Source organism: Eulemur rufifrons, chromosome 29 (genome assembly GCF_041146395.1).
Source record: "Eulemur rufifrons isolate Redbay chromosome 29, OSU_ERuf_1, whole genome shotgun sequence".
Lineage (NCBI taxonomy): Eukaryota > Metazoa > Chordata > Mammalia > Primates > Lemuridae > Eulemur > Eulemur rufifrons.
Window position 1 is genome coordinate 10,375,760 of NC_091011.1, and position 16,248 is coordinate 10,392,007.

At 42.8% G+C, this 16,248-nt stretch overlaps 1 protein-coding gene across 1 annotated transcript in view; it reads right to left on the minus strand.

The window, feature by feature from the left end:
* The window catches only part of ADCY1 (adenylate cyclase 1), a 149,056-nt gene that overhangs the window by 38,629 nt on the left and 94,179 nt on the right, over window positions 1-16,248 (minus strand). The window contains exons 9-11 of the mRNA XM_069462359.1: window positions 8,603-8,797; window positions 8,411-8,508; window positions 7,236-7,320 (exon numbers count right to left, since the gene is read on the minus strand). Of these exons, the coding sequence (XP_069318460.1) occupies window positions 7,236-7,320; window positions 8,411-8,508; window positions 8,603-8,797 (378 nt within the window). The remainder of the gene's footprint in view (window positions 1-7,235; window positions 7,321-8,410; window positions 8,509-8,602; window positions 8,798-16,248) is intronic.

Below are 16,248 nucleotides of genomic sequence, written 5' to 3' on the forward strand. Positions count from 1 at the left end.
CATGGTTTACAGATGGCTTTGCTCTGCCACCACCTGCAAGTGTCCAGTGGCAGCACTACAGCCCCTGTCTGGCATCTCCCTGAGGGACAGTGGTAACGGGCAGTCCTCCCAGCGCGCAGACCTTTGGGCAGTGCACCTGGGGGTGGCCTTTGCTTGGAAGGAGAAATGGCCAGATGTATGATTATGTACTGATTCATGAGCTGTGGCCCGTGGTTTGGCTGGATGGTCAAGGACTTGGAGAAACATGATTGGAAATTGGTGACAAGACGGTCTGGGGAAGAGGCAAGTGGATACACCTCTCTGAGTGGGCAAAATAAATGTGAGGATGTTTGTGTCGCATGTGTATGCTCACCAAAGGGAAACCTCAGCAGAGGAGGATTCTAACAATCAAATGGGTAAGATGTCCCATTCTGTGGATACCAGCCTCTTTCCCCAGCCACCCTGTCATCATCCAATGGGCGCAGAAGCCAAGTGGCCATGGTGGCAAGGATGGAGGTTTTGATGGGCTCAACAACATGGGCTTCCACTCCCCAAGGTGGGCCGGTCTATGGCCACTGTACCACATAGGCACAAGAGCCCACTGCATGGGCTCCATCATCCTGGCTTCGTGGAAAGGTAGAGTGGCCTTTTGAAGGTTCAGTGACAGCACCAGCTAGGTGGCAGCATCCTGCAGGGCTGTGGCAAGGCTCTCCAGGACTCAGCACATGCTCTAAATCAGCATCCAATACCGGCAGTGCTTGTGCTGCATGGTAGTGAGGGGCCATTAAAATGACCATGCAGGCTGAAACCATGCAGAGAGACTTTAATAATCAATGGGATAGATTATGATTGTCCTAGGACCCTTAGAAACTGTTGTCAAAATATCAAAAACTCTCTGTCAGTTATAAACATCTAGAAAAATTTTTACAAAACTCATAAAGCTATCATTTATTTAGCATACTTGGAATACTGTATAGTTCTAAAACGGTACGCAAGATTTCTTACTCTAATTCCTGAGCCAGTGACTCTGATGAGCTATCATGCCCATTACTATGGGACATTACATAACAAAAGGAATTCTGCAGAGTAATTAAGCTTACTAATCAGGTGACTTTGAGTTACTCAGAAAGGAGTACCTGGTGCATCTAATCTAATTACATGAGGGTTTTAAAAGCAAAGAGTTTTCTTTGCTGTGCAGAAGTTTTTTATTTGATGCAATCTTATTTGCCTATTTTTGCTTTCGTTGCTGTGCTTTTTGGGTCATATTCAAGAAATCATTGCCCAGACCAATGTCATTGAGCTTTTCTCCTATGACAGAGTTAATAGAGTGAAGAAATAACCCACAGATTAGGAGAAAACATCTGCAAACCATACATCTAATAAGGGGTTAATATCCAAAATATATAAGGAACACACACAACTCAATACCAATAAAACAAATACCCAATTAAAAAACAGGCAAAGAATCTTAATAGACATTTCTCAAAAGAAGACATAAAAACAGCCAACAGATATATGAAAAAATGCTCAACATCACTAATCATCAGAGAAATTCACATTAAAACTATAATGAGCTATCACCTCACACCTGTTCTAATAACTATTATCAAAGATTATGAAAGGTAAGTGTTGGGGAGGATATGGAGAAAAAGGAACCCTTGTACACTATTGGTGGGAATGTAAATTAGTACAGCCATTATGGAAAACAGTATGGAGGTTCCTCAAAAAATTAAAACTAGATCTATCATACACCATCCAGCAATCCCACTTCTAGGTATATATCCAGAGGAAACACAATCAGCATGGTGAAGAGACAACTGCATTCCATGTTTGCTGCAGCACCATTCACAATAGCCAAGAGATGAAAACAACCTACATACCATCAACAGATGAACAGATAAAGAAATGTACACATATGCTGTGGAATACTATTCAGCCCTGAAAAAGAAGGAAATCCTCTCATCTGTGACAACATGGATGAACCTGGAGGGCATCACATTAGGTGAAATAAACCAGGCACAGAAAGAAAAATACCGCACGATCTGACTCATTCATGTGTGGAGTCTAACAGAGTCCAACTCACAGAACTAAGAGCAGAATAGTGGTTACCAGAGGCTGGGGGAAGGTGCTGGGGATAGAGAGAAAGGGAACATTTTAGTCAAAGAGTACCAAGTTCCAGTTAGACACGAAGAATACGATCTAGTGACCTATCGCATAGCAGGGTGACTACAGTTAATGATAATGTATAAAATACTTCAAAATTGCTAAAAGAGTAGACTTTAAATGTTCCCACCACAAAAAATGATAAGTGTGTGAGGTGATGGATATGTTAATTAGCTTGATTTAATAATGCCACAATGTACACATATAGCATAACATTGCACTGTACCCCATAAATATATGTAATTATGATTTGCCAATAAAAAATAAAATTTAAAACAAAAAATAAATAAAATCAGTTTTCTCTGGCTGGCAGCAAAAGGGGAAGGCAGGGAAGTTAGAAGGCCCCCGCTGTGCTCGGAGCCACAGAAGGCCAGGGCGGGATCTGGTGGGTGGGTCCTGGACAGAACGGAGCCGTTTGGATCAAACCACCCTGGGCTCTCCGTCCTCCAGTTCTTCTGGATCCAGGAGCCAATAAATTCCCTTTCTTATTTCAGGCGGTTTGAATGGGCTATTCAGTTACTTGCAAAATGTTAACTGCGGCTCCACAGACTTTACGGAGGGCGGAGGCAGCTTTGGGAGGCTGGCTGCCCCGGACACACCCTGGGTGGGGGGCTGTGACCACCAGCCCCAGGGTATTTCAGATCCTCTTCATGCAATGCTCAATACTTGATCCTGTGAACATGTGATCAGATAAATTAAGAGTTAAACACCTCTCCAGAAATCCAACAGTGATGACCCCAAGGACCAGCACGGAGTTAGATCTGCTTTGCTGTGGCTCCTGGAGGAGCAGAACAGACAATGGTAGGGAGTGTTGTCTGTTATTTTGAAGACGGATGGGCCACTTTTTAATAGTTCATTTGGGTAATGCTTATCGGTTCTTTTTCATAAACAAAACGAAAAATGAACATCCACAGACAAAAGGAGCATGAAAATAGCTTGTAGAAATATAGAAAAAAAATAGCTGCTCTGATATGAACAATGGAAAATTCCCCAAGAATGTGACCTACGTTGAATCAAACACAAACCCAGGAGGTTGCTGGTTGCTGGTTGTTACCAACACCCTCAAAGCACAATGTCGAGGCAGGTACAAATGACAGCAATGCTGATTCAAAAAGCGACTGCAGCCACAGCAAGTGAGCATCTCGGAGTACCAGCGCCTATAGGACCAGGCTGCTCCCTCCATGAGCTGAGTTTAAGAAAAGGACCCCACAAGTGGGAGGAGCCCACAAATACAACTGGGGCGCCATCTTTGAGCAAAACACAACAGTGCCGAGGGGAGGGTGCAGTGACAACCAGTAGTGTAGACAGTCTCACTGTGGAGGTGATGCTTGGAGGATGACGCCTTCACGGTGCACAGCTATCGGCTGTAGGAGCTGCAATGGTTTAGACAAATGCAACATGGAGCAGTATGTTTCCATCTACCCCTTCCACACCTGCGTCCGTCTCCACTCAGCCCTGACCACGCTGCGTAAGGCATCAAGGACGAAAAACACACGTCTGGGGTGTGCTGGGTGGCCGGGGGACAGGCGAGTCAATGCTTATCACAGCCTGGTGAAAGGAAGGGAGGGAGCAGGCCCTCCCTAGTTTTTTGGTCAAATTAAGAAACAAATTTCATATGACTGCCCCTTCCACCACAGCTGAGGCAGGACTCCCAGCCCTGACTCAGGACCATGGATTTCATTCATTTCCAGTCCGTGCCTTTGTAAAAACACGGCTGTTCACACCTCACAAAAATTGATTTCACAACCTGCCAGGGAGTTGCAATTTGAAGTTTCAACAGTAGTGACTTAATTTATGCTAAATAAATAAACGCAATCCCACACAGACACAGACTCGGGAGCCGCTGGGGGACTGAGGCAGAAGAGGATGTCACATGAGGACAGCAGGGAAGAAAAAGCAGGTGCCATTTCCTGGCCATCTGCACTCTCAGGGGCTAAAAGAAAGCCCTTTGGTTTGTCTCTGGGGGTCACTCACTCCCCTATGTGCTTCCAGCCCCTCACCCCCATCTTTAAGGACATCTGTGCAGGTTTTCTAACTTTCTGTTCTTCAAAGCCATCGAGTTTAACTCGAATATCATAACCGGTGCAAATCCTGCCACCCTGCTTTCAGAACCCCATGCCCTGGCACCAGGCCCAGAACGGGACATGAGTTTGGGGCGCACTTCCCTTTACCCCAGCCAGCCGAGGCGGAACCAGCCCCCCTGAGCCCCATACCCTCTGCCTTCCCTTAGCGCTCCAGGAAGACGAGATTCAGAACAGCTCAGTGAGCTGTAAGGCAGAGGCAAGGAAGGACTGGAGCACAGGGCTCAAGGGCAAGTCCGTCAGTACCGGGCCAGTGAGGAGCAGCCTGTCCAAAGCATACTCCAGCTGCCTTGAGGACCATGCCATGCCCAGGTCCCCAGGATCCAGCCAAGTGCCTCCGAACCTGCCTGATGCCAGGTGACCTTGGCCTGCCCTGTCCACAGCACCCTCGGCCCCATCTGGGGTCTGGCCAGTGTGCACTCCCCCGGCTCCCTACTCTCCCATCCCTTCCCCTTCCCCTCTAGGCCCAGCCATCCAAACTTCAGCCCGGTCAGCCCTGCGGTCTGCCCACCGCGCCTCCACCAGGGCTGGCTTGGCTACAGAGGCCACACCCTGCCCCAGCTGGGTCCTTGCATCCGGCCAGTCCAGCTCTGCCCCTTTCAACTCCCAGCAGGACCCTCAAGCTGGCTCTCTCAACCTCTGCAGATGACAAAGACAGACCCTGAAAGCCCTCCCCACTTCCAGGACTTACAGGATTGGAACCCCCCCGCTGATTCCTGGGATGGGCTCCACCCACCACCCCTTTCTCTCCTCAGCCTTTTCCCTCTTATTAGATTTCAGGACACCCCAACTGAGCACATGGTACAGCAGGTCCCGCGCCACGGACTTTACACACATCAGCTCACTGAATCCTCGTGTCAGCCAGTGAGGTGGGGACCATCGTCACCCCCAATTCACAGAGGGCAACACTGAGGCCTGGAGAGCTGGAGCCCAAGGCCCAGAGCTGGCACATCCCCGAGGCACCAGGCAGCCAAGTGGGTGGGCAAAGGTCCCAGGTGGCCATGGAGCTGCCACACCCGCCCTGGACACCCTGATTGTGGACATTGCTGACATCAGGGAGGAAAACCTTTCTGTCCTGTTGATGCCACTGGCTTTCTTGGGATGTGTTCTGGCAACTGGATCTAATCCTACCCATGTGACCAACCACGCCCACTCACATCTCCTTGGCCGCGCTGGCCTTCCGCTGGACGGCCATGACCTCCCGCCTGCTGGCGTCCCCTACAGCTCCCCAGCCTCCATCCTGCTGTCCGTCCCACAGTGGCTGGCACAGGCCTCTGCCGGGGCCCTAGTCGCCCCCGTGGGCGATGCTCAGAGCCCAGTGCAGAGCCAACAAACACACGCCTAAGCACGTGTTGTGTTGCTGCGGTCAAACCCTGACCCAGTGCACACCGCTGTGAGCTGAGCCGCCTCCTGTACTAGCTGAGAAGTCCGGCACCTGGGCTCCCGTAGGCTTCCTGCACATCGGCCACAAGTGCCACTCTTGGCAGCTCCCCGCCATGTCTGACCCCTGCCGCTTTTGAGCCTGGCGCTTCCAAAACACATACTTAGTAAAAAAAAAAAAAAAAAAAAAAACACTCCACAGCTGCTCACAGGAGAGGACAGGAAGGGGGAGTGGACATTCAGAAAGAAAGGACCTAGGGGAGCCCAGGGCAGAGCTCACCAAGAGAACAAAATAACGGAGTCAGGGAGATGCTACATGGGCTAACGTAGGCTGACTTATTTTTAATATAATCACCCAGGAATTATGCTGGCCAAATTTCCAGCCATGAGGGCAGCTGCCTTAACAACAGAGAGGGGATAATTCTAGGCAGGCAGGCACTGTGGCCTACTCTCCCAGGACACATGTTTTGTGGAGCCAGGAGGTTCTTAAAATTTGAGTATTATTTTTATGGACAAGTCGGTGCAGAGTTTGCTTCCTGGTCACATGAGCATGTCTTCTGATGGAGTCATAGAAAGTGCTGTAAATCTACTCCTGAGAACCAATATTCCCAGGAGGGGACCTGCTGGGCAGGGTCTTCCAGGCTGGTACGTTCCTCAAGTCCTGCTTCGTTCCTTTCCCCCAATGGTTTCTTACACTTTCTGCACAATTTATGCTATGTGCACACCATGGAGGGGGTATGCACACTGGTTCCCACCACTGGGGACAAAGTGATAGGCATGAAAAATTATCATCCATCTGTCACGTTCTCACTTGAAATGATACGAAATTATTTGAAGTGGGAAATTTCAAAGTTCACCACACCAAAGGTCACTCGATCTACAGAACTCAAAGAACTGGGAGTGCAATCTTAATAGTTAGTATTTTTTTTAAATTGAAAAACTTAAGACATTACCTATGAATAATGACAAAGTTAAATGAATAAACATAAACTTCATCTTTTCAAAAAGTTGCTGTTTTCAATAATTATGCAAAAATAACACTGTGTCTGCCAGAAGTGACGCCTGGGGCAGGCTGGGGAAATGGAGCATTTGGAAATGAAGGCTGAGAATGTGACAAAGAACGCCAGACTAGGAAAAACAGAGTCCTCTGCAGTGAACCATGGGTGGTACAAGGCTGCAAAGCTCAAGCCTTTGCTCCAAAAGTCCATGAGAGAAGAGCAGATAAAGCATCACCTAGAGAAATGTCACCCCCCAAGTCTATGACATGAACACACAAAGAGCTATCCCATTTGTGGACTCTCTATTCCAGGAGAACTGGATCAGTACCTTGTGTTCATTTAGTTACTCAGCACTGCTCACCAGCCCAGTGTGCCTGTCAGGCATGCTCCCAAAAGACTGCATGGTGCCCAGTGCACAACTGGGACTTAATGAGCAGCTGCTACATCAGCAGATGCTTCCTGCCATGGAGGGTGAGGACACAGAACTACCTTCTCTGTCCCACCTGTCCTGCTGAGAGAGTAGGCAGAGCCCAGTCACATAGTTGGACCAGGTGATGCGTAAGTACAAGACACACACCACCCAAGTACCTGGAACAGGTGATGAGCATGTGCAGGACACAGGACACCCACATACCTGGACCCGGGTGATGTGTAGGTACAGGACACAGGCCACCAGGAAGCAAATGGAGAACACTAGCAGAAGCAGGACGGCCACACTCCTGCAGGACCGAAGACATTAGGGTCACTGCTAGGCAAGTACCAGGAGAGGCGGACCTAAGAGGTACCTGGAAGTCAGCACCCCCCCAACCCCCTGAGCCCCCAGGAGGAAGCAGTGTCATTAAGCCAGCTGCCTGCACTCAGGTCCCTGGGGACTTGCCCACAGTTGGTTCTCTTCTAGGGGAGGGCATCTATGGCTCCTGGGTGAGGGGACCATTCCTGAGCCCACTCCACCCATTTCCACTACCCCCACCCCCAAGATCTAGCCTGGGCTGAGAGTCACAGGACTTTTCTGGAAGCCGTTTTCCTCATGACGGAAAGACAGTTGCCCAGATTTTGCTGAATCGTTCTCTTGCTGGGCTTTGCCTGGGAAGGGCATTTTTAGGAAAGGGTTAATCCCCAAATAGGGCCATCGGGCAGTGGCTGTGCTCCCAGCATCCGGGCTGGGTGGGATGCAGAGCACCCCAGATTGAGGTTCCTCCTCCTCAGCAGGTGTGGATGGCTTCCAGGTGCTTTCTGGAAACTCAAAGGAGATATTATTCCCATAGGCAGGTTTTATTAAGAAACGGGAATGTCTGGAAGAAAAATAGTGAGTGGAGACTGTGGTGTCTTTCTGGCCAAAAAACAAAAGCCACCAAACTCACATGGATTCACATGATATTTAAATGTTATTAAAATCTGTATGTTTTTCTTCGTCTTCAGAGGCTGGCTTTTTCTTATTTTAATGTTTCTGAAAACGATGTGGACCTAGAAACCAATGAGCCGGTTTGGTACACTGTTTGTTTTCACCCTGAAAAGTGATTATCAAGGCAATGATGCATGTCACATGACTGGAGAAACTGAAAATATACGATGTCTTAGAATTGAGTCAATTCAGAATTAAGAATGGAGAGTGACCAGCCCACACTGTATGCCATCAAGGCTTGCTCAATGGACACCTGCTGGGTGGCTAATGTCTTCCTTAAATGGCAGGCACACTGGGGTACTAACTGTGGTAGGTGCACCCTGAACATAAAAAAGGAAACACAGTCACCAACCCCAGAAACCTGGACTTCTTGGTGACCTCCCCATCTCCCTGATGAAAATACGTACTGTGGGATTATTAGAAGGTAGACAAGGCCAAATAAGGCAGCCAGGATGAGGGCAAGGACAACAGCGCTGGTGAAATACTCGTCCTGAAGCTGGTGGTACTGTGAGAGAGAGGTCACTCCGTCAGTGGCTTCCTCGAGACGGATAGTGCCTTGACAAATGGCACCAGGGAAGTTTAAAACCAGAGCCACTTACCTTTTGCTCCCGTTCGACATGCTTGTACTTCAGGGTAAAGAAGTTCAGGTCCGCCATCTCCAGCTCTGTCTGGCGGGCTTCTAGGAGGCGGCTGATGTACCTGTTGACACGAGTGCCTGGCGTGGTGTAGACAACGTTGGTAGAGAAGGACGAGCGGTTTCTGAGCTTTTCCGAGGCTGTTCTCAACGCCCTCCGCTGCCGCCATCATGGAAATAAAGGAATATCATCAATTTCACTTACTGAAGAAAAGCACTTGTACTTTCTCTCCAGCCTGTGACCTCACCCACCGCAGGCTGAGGGCAGGCTCTGGGATCTCGGGTACAATCACGCTCTGCCCCTGCTGGCCGTGGGGCCACAGGGGAGTTATCTCAGCAGTCAGTGTTGGGGTTCCCACATCTGCAACAGGGGTTACACGGCACCGGTGTGATGGCGCCACAGCGAGGGTTACAGGATCCAACTCGTGTGTGGTGGTGAGAACAGCGCCCAGTACAGACCAGACACCTGCACTCACAAAAAAGCCAACACATGCAGAAAAAGACACCTTGGAGTTACAAGAGCAGGAGTCCAACCATCTCCTCCTAAGAGGGCAAAATGGTGCCAAGAGAAGTGACTCTGCCAATCTTTCACTCTGGCCAGGGCTAATGGGAATGGATAGTGAGCCTCTCCCCACAGCTTCTGTATGTCACATGAGGGGTACAAGAAAGCACCCATTTGCCAAAAGGAAAATAGAGTCTAACGTAAAAGCACCTGCCACGATCTGATTATCAGTGCTTCATAAGTAGGGCCTCTGGTACTTAACACATTTGAGGAAAAAAATAAGAATATTAATAAGAGGCTATCCATTTGGTTCCAAAAAATATGGAGTAAACATATTTATCTTTTTTATTCCTACTGAATGGTAAAAACACTGACAATACATATAAAATAAACACAAGAAGACTATGAAAGGTGGAAAGAACAGCGGGGGCCTCTAACCACCTTGGGAACTCAAAAAAACTGTGTGTGTGTGTGTGTGTATGTGTGTGTGTGCATGAGCTGTAGGGTTTCCTTTTGCTTTACTTATCCCAGAGTAGGAACTGGAGAAGCTAGCAACCCCAAAATGCCATTGGATGCAGACAGAATTTCTTAAAGCCTGAAGAAAAGCCTGTTCTTTCTAGTAAAAGGACCAAGAATGGGGCAACCAAGCAAAACAAAACTTTCAGACAATAACCACCCTATTGTAGATAAAGACTATGAAAAAAAAATCTGTGGCCCCAGCCCCACCCAACCAGCACAGGCCACGTGTGAACTCTTGACTTTCACCCTCATTAGGCTGTGAGGAGGCAAAACCAAGCCCCCACTGAGGTAGTGCTAGAAAAAGCAGAATAGGGAGTCAAGATTTTTATCTCTATTAGGTAGTAATAATCCCCCACTTGTGTTGTCAGTGGAGGCCTAATGAGGAATATGAATTTCCTTATCTGTTCAAGAGTAACAAGATACTCCTGGCCCCAGGTGTCATGGGGCATGAATAGGGAACCTGGAATTTCACCTCAACCACCCCACAGGTGAAAAGTCTGAGGAGATGCACTAAACAGATTCAATGAGATCTGAAGTCTTATTACATAATACTCAAAATGTCTAGGTTACAATAAAAATAAATCACTCATCATACTAAGCCCCAGAAAAATCTCAACTTGAATAAGAAAGACAATCAACAAATACTAACATCAAGATGATACAGTTGTTAAAGCTATCTGATAAGAATTTTAAAGTAGCCATCATAAAAATGCGTCAATAAGTAATCATGAACACACTTTAAACAAATTATAGACAGTCTCAGAAAAGAAAGATAATGTATAAGGAAAAACCAGATAGAAATTGTAGAACTGAAACAGATTATACAATAACCAAAATAAAAAACCTGATGGATGGGCTCTACTGCAGACTGTAGCGCACAGATGAAAGAGTTCTTGAACTTAAAGACAGGGTAAAAGATATTGATTCGAACAATAAAAAAAAATAGACTTTTATAAAACAAAGCCCCTGGAATTGTGGGATACAAATAAAAGATTTAACATTCATTCATGTCATTGGAGTCCCAGAAGGAAAAGAAAAAGCATGAGACTGAACACATAGTAAAAGAAATAACAGCAGAAAATTTCCCAAGTTTGGCAAAATATATGAATCTACAGATTGAAGCAAGTGAGCAAATTTCAAGCAGGATAAAATCAAAGAAATATAGGCCAAGACACATCACAATCAAACTTCTGAGAACAAAAGACAAAGAAAAAATCTTGAAAGCAGTATGAGAAAAATGATGCTTGATTTTGAAAAGAAAAAAGAAACAACTAGAATGACAGCAAATTTTTCTTCAGAAACCATGGAGGCAAGAAGTGCGAAAGTATTTTTCAAGTGCTCAAAGAAAAGAACTGTCAATGCAGAATTCTATATTCAGAAAAAATATACTTTAGAAATGAAAGAGAAACAAGAATATTTTAGATAAGTAGAGAGAATTTGTAATCAACCTAAAAGAATACCAAAAAGTTCTTGAAATAAAAAAAGGAAATGGTTAGAGAAGGAATGTTCAAACATAAGAAAGGAAAAGAAGAACAGAAAGAATAAAAATATGAGTAAATGAGTAATAGACTTTCTTCTTTCTCTTATGTTTTCTACATGATATTTGCTGGTTTAACCAAAAATTATAAATTTAGCTGATGCAGTTCTAAAGGTATAAAGAGGAAATATTTAAAACATTTATACTATAAATGAGGAAGGATAAAGGGACTTAAAGGGAGGTAAGTTTTCCACATTAAAACTATTAGAATGTTGATATTGGTAGACTGTAATGTTATACAAAAATAATATCTATCTAAAGCAGGCACTAAAAATCTTATATAAAAAGATACACTCAAAACAACTATATGTAAATCAAAATGGAATTCTAAAAAATGTTCACGTAAAGCACAACAACATAGGAAAAAGAAAACAAAGAAATGAAAACAGAAAGAACATAAAACAAAAAATAAATAAATAAAATGGCAGACTTATCAATAACATATCAATATATTGATAACTACATTAAGTGTAAATGGTCTAAATATACCAATTAAAAGACAGAGGCTGGCAGAAATGATTTAACAAATATAATCCAACTATATGCTATCTATTTAATAGAAGAAACTGACATCAAATGTAACAATATAGGTAGGTTAAAACTAACAGAATAGAAATGACATACCATGCAAACATTAATCTAAAGAAAGTATGAGTGGCTGTACTGATACCAGAAAAAGTAGATATCAGAGCAAAAAAATTATTACCAGGGACAGAGAGGAATATTACATAATGATTAAAGGGCCAATGCAAAAGAAGACATGGAAATCCTAAATGTGTCTGCATCAAACAATAGAGCTTTAAATTATAAGAAGCCAAAACTGACAGAATTTAAGAAGAAATAGACAAATTCTCAATTGTAGTTGAGATGTCAACATCCTTCTCTCAACAATAAATAGAACAACTAGCTAGAAAAGAAGCAAAGATATAGATGAATATAACACCACCATCAACAAGATCTAATTGACATTTATAGAATACTTCATGCAACAACAGCATAATATACATTCTTTCCAAGTGCCCAAGAGTATGTAGTAAGACAGACCATATCCTTGGCCATACAACGAAACTCAAAAAATTCAAAATAATTGAAATTATATACATTATGTGTTCTCAGACCAAAATGGAACCAAATTGAAATCATTAACAGTAGGATAGCAGGAATATCTCCAAGCACTTCTAAATAAGCCATTGGTCAATGATGAAGTCTTAAGGGAAATTAAAAAAAAACAAAACTGACCTGAATGAAAATGAAAATGAAATATAACATATCAAAATCTGGAGGATGTAGCTAAAACAGTGCTGAAAGGAAAATTAATAGTACTAAATACTTACATAAGAAAAAAGGAAAAGTCTCAAATCAATAATCTAAGTGCCATGTTAGCAAGCTACAAAAATAAATGCAAAATAAACTCAAAGCTAGAAAGAACTCAAAGTAGAAAGGAAATTATAAAGATAAGAGAAGAATTTGATGAAATGAAAAAAGAAAAAAGAGAGAAAAATCAATGAAACAAAAAGCTGATTCTTTAAAAATATCAATAAAGTTGACAAATCTCTAGCATGACTGACAAAGAATAAGAGTGAAAAGACACTAACAAATTCATAAATGAAATGCAATTTTACTACATAATCTGCAGACATCAAAGGAATAATAACAGAATACTATAAACAACTCTATGCACATAAATGTGACAACTTAGATCAAATGAACTACTCCTTGAAACACAAGAACTACCAAACTCACCTAACACAAAGAGTATATTGAATAACCCTATAATTACTAAAGATATTGACTTCATAATTTTAAAACTCCTATAAACTCCATGTCCAGATGGTTTCACTGAAGAATTTTAGCAAATGTTTAAAGAATTGATACCAATTCTACCCGATCTCTTCCAGGAAATAGAAAAGGAAGTAACACTTCCCAACTCACTTTATAAAGTCAGTACAACCCAGATACCAAGACTGGACAAAGACAGTACAAAAAAGTAAAACTACAGGCCAATATTCCTCATGAATATAGATGCAAAAATTCTTAACAAAATATTAGCAAATAAAATTCAGCAATATATAAATACACTATGACCAATTCTAGGGATGCAAGGCTGGTCAAATATTTGTACATTGGTTTAATCCACTAGATGAACTGGTTAAAGAAGAAAAGTCAATTGATACAAAAAAGTCATTTGACAAAATTTCATACCCATTCATGATAAAAATTATCAGAAAACTAACAATTGAGGAGAATTTCCCCAACCTGATAAAGAACATCTATAAAATACCTATGGCTAACATCATACTTAATGGTAAAAGATGGAATACTTTCCCTCTATAATCTGGAGCAAGTCAAGGATGTCTGCTCTCACCACTTCTATTCAACATAGTACTTCAGACCCCAGCAAGTGCAGTAAGGCAAGAAAAGGAAATAAAAGGCATACAGATTGGAAAGGAAAATATAAAACTATCCCTATTTCAGATGATATGATTGTATACATACAAAATCCCAAGGAATATACAAAGAAAAAAAAAAATACCTCCTAGAACAAATAAGTGAGTTCCACAAGGTCACAGGACACAAGACAAACATAAAAAATTAATGGTATTTTTTTATACTAGCAATAAAACAGGAAGACCTATATTAAAATACAATACCATTTATAATCACTGAGAAAAATGAAATAAAAGGTATAAATCTAGCAAAACATGACAAGGACTTGTATGTTGAAAACCACAAAATGCTAATCAAAGAAATCAAAGGAGATCTACATAAATGGAGAGGTATATCATGTTCATGGATTGGAAGACTCGACATGGTAAAGACATTAATTCTACCCATATATGGGTTTAATATAATTCTTATCAAAATCCTAGCAGTATTTCTTTGTGGATAAACAAGCTTATCTAACATTAAATGGAAAGGAAAAGGGACTAGAGCTCATTTTTCTTAAAAAGGATAAAATAGGAGCCATTCTACTTGATCTTAAGACTTATTACATAACTGCATTAATCAAGACAGTATGATGTTGGCAGAAGAACTTATTAATAGATCAATTGAACATAATGGGAAACTCAGGAAATAGCCTCACCCAAGTATGGCCAACTGATTTTTGACAAAAGTGCAAAAGCAATTCAATGGAAGAAGGATAGGTTTTCAACAACTGGTGCTGGAGCAATTGTATATCCACAAGGACAAAAAAGTAAACCTTAATCATACACCTTATAACAAATTAACTCAAAATACATTTAACTATTAAACATAAAATTATAAAACTCAGGAGAAAATATATGTGAAAATATTTGGGACTTGGGCTACTTAAAAGGTTCTTAAATGTGATACAAAAAAATTGATTCATAAAAAAAATCAATAAACTGGATGTCTTCAAAATTGAAAAAATATGTTCCATGAAAGACCCTGTTAAGATGATGAAAAGACAAGGTTCAGACTGGGAGATAATATTTGCAAACCACATATCTGACAAAATAATTATATCTAGAATATATCAAGAACTCTTGAAAGTGAACAGTAAAAAAATCAAAAAATCCAATTAGAAAGCAGGCAAAAGACACAAAGGAACATTTCACCAAAGAGCAAGAGAATATATGAATGAAAAACTAGCACATGAAAAGATGGTCAGCATCCTTACCATCAGTGAAATGCAAAATAAAGTCACAAAGAGGTATCACTACAGACTTGCTAGAACTTTTAAAAAATTTTTTTAAACAGATTAACACCACATGCTGGTGAGCATGTGGAAGAACTGGATCCCTCACACATTGCTGATGGGAATGTAAAATCATACAGCCACTCTGGAAGCAGTTCAGCAGTTTCTCTAAAAAGCAAAACATGACCCATCAATCATATACCAGGGTATTTTTCCCAGAAAAATTAAAATTTACATGTACACAAAAAATCTGTACAACAATGTTTAGAGCAGCTTTACTTGTAATAATTAAAAACTGGAAACAAACAAACAAAAAAAAGTCCTTCAACAAGTGAATGTAACAAACACTGATACATCCACAAAGGACTACTCAGCAATAAATAAGTAGGAACTGTTAACACACACAACTTGGATGGATCTCAAGGACATAAATGCTTAGTGAAGAAAAAGCCACTTCCAAAGATCATATACTGTATGATTCCATTTATATGTTGGCTCAGAACTGGGCCATCAGCAGGTTAGTGGAGGGATGGATTGCAGGTAAAAACTCCCACACTCAAGGAGGAAACTCTGTCCTGAGACCACAATATCCTTCCCTAGGCTGGAGATAACGAGGAAGCCATGCACAGAAACCCCACCGAGCGCAAATCTCTGCTGTGCTCAGTAGCTTTCCCGTTGCCCATTCAGGCTCCAGCCCAGATGATCAGCTCCTGACTTGAGTTCCCCCACCCTGGTCACTGGGCATCTGCCTGAGATTGGGCTTGCTCAGAAGACCAGCAGTCAGTGTCAACTGTTCCCTGGTCAGACACATTTCGGGGGCTCAGGTGAAGAGCTGATGAACATAGGTCCACCCTGAGGTCAGGGCTGATGGACATGGGTCCTCCTTTGGGTCAGAACTGATGAACACATGGCCAGCCTCAGATGAGGGCTGATGGACTCAGATTCTCCCTCAGGTCAGGGGTTAATGGACAATGGTCCACTCCCAGGTCACAGCTGTTCGACACTAGTCCATCCTTAGATCAGCCACACCTCCAGATCCTGTCCTGTCCCCTTCCTGTATCCTCTGCCTGTCAGCTCCCCTGCTGTGTCCTGGGTTACTGCTTCTCCTCCACAATCATAAATCACAGCCCTGGTCTTTAACTGGGAGCCACAACAATGGCCAACACATTGGGCAGGTGACAGAGAGGAGGGTTGGCTGTCTCTCAGTGAGTAGATGATGAACACATATCTAAAAATGTACCCGGAGCAGCCCAAGGTCACAAGGATGGCCTATAAGGTGAAGCTCTTATAATATCAAAGAAACACTGGAGGATCCGGTAATATCATTTATTACATTAACAGTCAGAAGGAAAAACCACTGGGCTGAGCATTTAATACATACTCAAAATGCTT